Below are 6449 nucleotides of genomic sequence, written 5' to 3'. Positions count from 1 at the left end.
GTGGTCAGTAACCACTTTAAACGGACGCCCAAATATTAAGGTCTAAACTTGCTGATTGTCCAAATGACGGCTAGGCATCCTTTTTCAGTGATGGAGTAGTTCGGCTCGCATATGCGACAACATGCTCTCGGGCGTCTTTGCTTCTGCATCAGTACCGCACCAAGTCCATAACCGCTAGCATCGGTGTGAATTTCGATATCAAGAGCAGGGTCAATATGTGCCAAGCTTGGCTCGGTGGTCAGTGCGGTGTTCCGGGTTGCGAATGCATCTTCTTGATCTTAAGAACATGCACTCTGAAAAAAGGGCGTAGCCCTTACACTCTGTTGCATATAATGCGCCCCAAAAGTTCAGTTTGGCGTACACCGCACTGACGTTGGACTGACCACCCCAACTTTCACGATGGGCTGGATGACGGTGCGATATAGCAAAGCAAACAGCTAACGTACGCATCCAAGACTTCCGAAAAAATCCCTGAGGTTCTGCAGTAAGACCAAAAAAAACCCCAATTACTTTTTTTTTTATTTTTTGCAGTCAGTCACACGTGCATTGGCTATTTCAATAAGGTGTACAGCTCAGCTATCAAGCCGCTCGTGAAATTTGGTATTGTCGGTTCAACGTGAGTGCGCTGTGCGTCGAACGAAAGTTTTGTGGGTTTATTCAAAGTGACACGGGGTGCAAGAGTAGAACCTTTTTCTCTTAGAGTGTGCGATCGGTCAATCTTCCCTGAAGAAAGAGTTTAAAGGAGCAGAAATGGCTGCAAATACGCGAATGAATCGTCGGGTCTGGGGATATTTCGCGACGGCTGACGACATGTTTTGGAATTTGAATTTCTCGTGTACCAAACAGACACTTTTTAGAGTTGAGCTGATGGCTGACGTTCCGAAAGCATTTTAAAACAGTTTACCATTTTTGACAGTTGTCATTTGAGATGTTCGGGAAAAGTGGACGAAAAGATAACAACGTCACCCAGGTAACACAGGCAGGTTGTCCTCAGCAGCCTGCGTAGTAGCGAATCCGTCATTCGTTCGAAAGTAGCTTGAGCATTGCACAAGCCAAAAGGCATGACTCGAAACTTGTAAAGTTCATCGTGTTGTCTTTCCTCACATTGAACGAACTTTTAGGAAAATAAAAGACTTTAATACAGGAAAATAAAATTAAAGGTTACACGTGCGGCGAACGCACACTTGCGTGCCGCCATCTTGCCCGCATCTATGGCCGTCTGCCCAATGTTGCTCCTTTCGTTTTCGGATTTCGCTAACACTCGGCCACTCCTGGCAGCGAACTGTCCTCAGTTCATGTGGCGTAGTCCCCAAGGTACGAAGGTCTTTTGGGCACACGCACGCTGCGTCTCGGCACACTGTCTTCTTCGTCGGTGCTTGATTGGTCGGACGGTTCTTGGCATCTTCCACCCCATCTCTTCAGTTGGCTGACGTGGGCGGTTGTTGAGTAGACCCTCTTCTTCCCATTCATTTCGGTCACTCTGTAGGTGTCCGCTGGGAGTACTTCCGTCACAGTCAGTGGGCCTCTGAATTTCTTCTGGGTTTTTGTCGGGACGCCGGTGTGCTCTGGAATGCAGCGCATGACGACTACGTCTCCAACGCTCAGCCCTTCCGCTGCGAAGTGATGCCTGTCGAAGTACTGCTTCGACTTTCCTTGCTGGGTCATTATGTCATTTTGCGCCGTCTCTTGAAGTTGCTCTGGACATACCCACTCATCATTCTCCGTGTTTAGCCATCTGAGGACACCGTCTTGCATCCTTGGTTGATATCCATGCAGAAGCCTGAAGGGGCTAGTGCCTGTTGAGGCATTATATGCTATGTTCAGGTAGCTCTCTACCTCCTTGATGTTCTGGTCCCAATCCTTGTGAGTTGGGTTCTCGATTGTAGCCATAATGCACGGTACAAGGGTTCGGTTTACTCGCTCTACCTGGCCGTTCGCCCTTGGATGGTGTGACGAGTTCAGTGTGTGGGCTACACCATTTTCCCGGCAGAAGGCCTCAAAGCTGTGGGATGTGAAACAGGAACCACGGTCCGAAATGATGCGTTTAGGTAGTCCAAACTCTGTGACAAAACTCTGCACGCACCGTAGTACATTCCTTGCTGAAGTGTCTCGCACGGGGTAGAGGCGTACGAACTTAGTCAGATTGTCCACCAGCACCAAGATCCACTGGTTTTTCTTGGAACTTCTCACAAACGGACCAACATGGTCCACGTGTACAACTTGAAATGGCCTCTTCCCAGGCGGTATAGAGTGCAGAAGTCCAGGCTTCTTCCCTCCTGGTACCTTCGTGAACAGACACTCGAAACACATACGGATGTGCTGATGCACATAGCGCTTCATCCGAGGAAACCAATAGAGTTCCTTGATTTTCGACACAGTTCGGTCTGTGCTGAAATGTCCCTGCAAGTCGTGAAACTTGACACACAGTGTTTTACGCATGCTCTTAGGCATCACAAAAAGGAGCCGTCCGTCTTCCTCCACGTAAAACAGCTTTCCATCCTTCAGTCGTAGATTCTTGACCTTGATACTTTCCTCTTTGGTCCTTTTCTTCATTGGCTTCTCCAGAATCTGTGCGAGGTTAGCCAAGTCTGCGTCAGATCACTGGATGACCACAACTTGGTCTTCTAACCCTAAAGTGAGGCAAACCTCAACCCTGGTTTCGACGACCTCATCAAGGGTGTCCTCCGACGCCCCTACGGGTTCGCGACTCAGGTAGTCCACATGAGCCATTTTCTCACCTGCACGGTGCTTCACCTCAAAGTCATACTCCTGTAGCAAGTCAAACCACCTTGCTATCTGTGGTTTAAGAGTCTTGTGTGCATTGAGGTACACGATTGACTGAAAATCTGTTACCAGCGTGAACGGAATGCCTAGAAGGAATGGACGATGTCTTTCCATACTCCAGACTACTGCCATGAGTTCTAGTTTTTCTGCATGGTAGTTCTTCTCGGCATCAGTAGTGCGCTTACTGACACAAAACACCAGGTGCCAGCGTCCTGACTCGTCTTGCTGAAGAATCATTCCCGCAAGTCCATGCATACTTGCATCCGTGTGGAGTTCAGTTGGGGCTGAAGGGTCAAACAACTTCAGTATCGGGGGTTCTGTTAGTTCCCTTCGGAGCTGGTCGAAAGCCTCCTGTTGCTCGATTCCCCATGTAAAGTTTGTGTCTTTCTTGGTCAGACGAGTAAGAGGTTCTGACTTCAGTGCATAGTGCGGAATGAACCGTCTGAAAAATCCTGTCAGGCCCAGAAACCTCTTGACCCCGTGAACATCGGTCGGCGGGCTAGCTTCCAGTATGGCTTGTTGCTTCACTTCACCTGGCTTTAGGTAGCCCTTCACAATCTTGAAGCCTAAGTAATCAAGTTCATCACTTCCAAACACACACTTGGAGAGTTTCAGGGTTAGTCCGGCAGCCCGCAGAGCATCCAGGACTTGTTTGAGCTGAACCAGCAAGTCCTCCCAGTCCTTGGCTGGAATCAACAAGTCGTCCATGTAGCACAATGCTACACTGTTGCGCAGAGTCCCAAGGACTTTGTTCATCAGACGTTGAAATACAGCCGGGCCATTTCTCAGCCCAAACACCATACGTTCAAACTGTCCAGTCTCATCAGGCGTGATGAATGCAGTTTTGGCCTTCGATTCCTCACTCAGTGGAAGCTGGAGGTATCCGTTTGCACAGTCTAACACACAGTACATTCGTGCACCGGACAGTCGTTGCAGCTGGTCGTCAATGTTTGGCAATGGGAAGTGTTCTGGCACAGTCTGGCTGTTAAGCCGTCGATAGTCTATGACAAGACGATTTTCTCCGTTTTTCTTTTTCACGAGTAGCACTGGGCTAGCATATGGCGACGTTGTTTCGGTGACGATACCAGTCGCTTTCCACTCTTCGACAATTTTCTGGATCGCTTCCCTTTCCGCCGCATTAGTCTTGTACGGCTTGCAGCTGACTGGGGTACTTCCAGGTTTCTCCGTGATGGTCATTTCTAGATGGTTGCAACACCCCAACTCAGACAAATTCAGTGCGAAGCAGTCCCTATACTCATTCAGCATCTTCAGCAGTGCATCCACTTGCTGTTCATTGATGTCTTTTCCGACATTCAGCATGCCACGATCTATGGGCTCTTGCTGAGGCACAGTCCTCACTGGGGTTAACTCTTCACTCTCCGAGAGCAATTCTGCGTGAGCAAACAAACTTCCCTTGAGCAGCTGTTGGTCTTCATCCTTGTCGTTCAACACAGGTATCTCAACCCTTCCGTGTTCAATGTGAAGCAGCATTCCCTTGTCGGTCCCACCAGGTACGATGAGACTTCCTTCACTCTTACCAGTCTCCACTGTCACCCAACACACAGTTCTTTTGGGCAGCACCATGGTTTCCTTGACACGCAGAGGTTCCTTGGAAGGCTTTATCTGGGCAAGGTCGATGTCACAAAACGGAAGATCATCACGGTAGCCAATCCTGAGCTCATCTCCCATGCGCAGGTATGCGATGTGGTCTTGTTCCGTCCAGGTCCTACCGACCAGCATGTCCACAGGCAGGGCACTGTCGTTGACGACAATCACCTTGACCTTATGGCACACCACATCGTCGATTTCAATGTCGACCTCCGAAGTTCCAATGGACCGCACTGTAGATGTGTCGGTGTTCCCAAGGCCATACAAGTCTTGGCCCTTGCACACAACTTGTAGGTTACACTTTTCAGCCGCTCGATGACGCAATATACAGTCTGAACTTCCAGGGTCAATCATCACCGAGAGCTGGTGAGTTCCATTGATAAGAGCAGCCTTCAGGAATTTAGCTGGATCACTGTCACCTGAACTCTGATTCACCACAAAGTTGCCAACAGGGTTTGCTGCTGCGCAGTTTCTCGCCATGTGTCCATACTTTCCGCAACTGTAGCATTTTCGCTCGGCTTGATCTCGCTTCAAGGATTCCGGTGTTTTCTTGGGTGGTCCCCCAGCACTTGCCTGATCCGTCGGTATGATCATGTTACTTCCCTGACTTACTGAGCCTCTGGCCACACCCTTCTGATCTGTGAGGCGTATTCCACTAGTTGTCTGCTCGGTTGGACGTGCACTAGCCCATAACCTTGAGGTTGATGACCCGACGCGAGGTGTTGCACCTGGCTCACCGCTGTGTGGCTTGCCCCTTGGAGACATCTGAATCCTTGATTCACTTATTCTCTCCAGCCTTCGCAAGTCTGCCAACAATTCATCCTCGTCCCTGTGCTCCTTTGCCGTCAAGGAGATGCACGCGTCTCTAGACCGCAGCCCAACCAAAACTTGCTCCTTGGTATCTTGCATACCAAGACCCAATTCCTTGCACAACAAGGTCTTTTCGAGGAAGTAAGCAGTGGTAGACTCTCCCCTCATCTGGATTCTCTCCTGCATCTGCTTCCATTTTTCGGCTGTGCTTGTTTCGCCCACAAAGGTTTTTCTAAAGGCCACCTTGAAGTCCTCCCACGTAGTAAGGTCTTCGACACGGGCCTGAAGCCAAAATCGAGCAGGTCCCTTCATATAGAGCCTGGCGTTCTCTAGCCTGAAGCTGTCCGGCCAGCCGTGCAGAACTGCCATGGAGTCAATACTCTTGAGCCACGCCCCGGCCTCGTGTGACGACCCCTCGCCGTCGAAGTCGTGAACAGCCTTATTGAGGTCCGGCATAACATGAAACGTTTCTGGTTTCCTCTCGACGAGGTCGAGTAACCTTCGGTTTTGTTCCAGTAGCGCTTGCATTATCTCGTTTCCGTTGTCGTTAGCCATCTTGGGGTTGTCTAGACGTCTTCCTAGGCGTACACACAGTTGCCGTTTTTGTTTTTTTCGCCTTCGGTTATGCGTCTAGGCGTACAGACGTCACACAGAGCGTCCGCACGCACGGTCCCCACGAGGTAGCACGAAGACTCACGTTTCCGCTGTCGGCACCTCACGAAGACGGTACCCGTTGAGACAGCGTCCACATACACGCAGTCTGCAGGCGACACAAAGAGCCCACTTTCCACGGCCGCTACGCCGCTACCTCACGACGACGGCACGGGCTCGGCACTGTCCGTAGCGCCAATTGAAAAGTCAGCGAGCATCACCGTCGGTGCAATCCGACGACATCGGCTTCCAGGATCGCCTCACCACGAAGGTTTCGGTGAATCCCACTTCTGAGATGTTGTCTTTCCTCACATTAAACGAACTTTTAGGAAAATAAAAGACTTTAATACAGGAAAATAAAATTAAAGGTTACACGTGCGGCGAACGCACACTTGCGTGCCGCCATCTTGCCCGCATCTATGGCCGTCTGCCCAATGTTGCTCCCTTCGTTTTCGGATTTCGCTAACAATCGGGCGTAACGAACACTCGTTTACCGATCATCTTCGTCCACGCTAATTTTCCAGGATAGCGAAGCGGATGTCATTCGACGAAAAATAGTTGGCGTCACGTGACGTATCGAGGGCACCATCATTTCG

General features: G+C 50.1%; 1 protein-coding gene across 1 annotated transcript; it reads right to left on the bottom strand.

The window, feature by feature from the left end:
• Positions 1–1243: 1243 nt before the first annotated feature.
• Positions 1244–5977, bottom strand: LOC115332478. Its single transcript, XM_042289267.1, has 2 exons — positions 5537–5977; positions 1244–1780 (listed from the first exon to the last, which is right to left on the bottom strand). The coding sequence occupies exons 1-2, from the start codon at positions 5755–5757 to the stop codon at positions 1294–1296; spliced, it is 708 nt and encodes a 235-aa protein (XP_042145201.1). The 5' UTR covers positions 5758–5977; the 3' UTR covers positions 1244–1293.
• Between the last annotated feature and the right edge of the window lie 472 nt (positions 5978–6449).

The sequence above is a fragment of the Ixodes scapularis genome, unplaced genomic scaffold (assembly GCF_016920785.2).
Source record: "Ixodes scapularis isolate PalLabHiFi unplaced genomic scaffold, ASM1692078v2 PGA_scaffold0__279_contigs__length_252992795, whole genome shotgun sequence".
Classification (NCBI taxonomy): domain Eukaryota; kingdom Metazoa; phylum Arthropoda; class Arachnida; order Ixodida; family Ixodidae; genus Ixodes; species Ixodes scapularis.
Note: the sequence above shows the minus strand (reverse complement) of the source record. Positions and strands in the feature narration are given on the sequence as shown.

Excerpts from the sequence above, each read along its gene's own strand:
- LOC115332478 (XM_042289267.1), bottom strand. The coding sequence starts at position 5,757 with ATGGCTAACGACAACGGAAACGAGATAATGCAAGCGCTACTGGAACAA. Across the intron at positions 1,781-5,536 it reads GGCTGGCCGGACAGCTTCAG|GCTTCTGCATGGATATCAAC; the intron begins GCTAGAGAACGC and ends TAGCCCCTTCAG.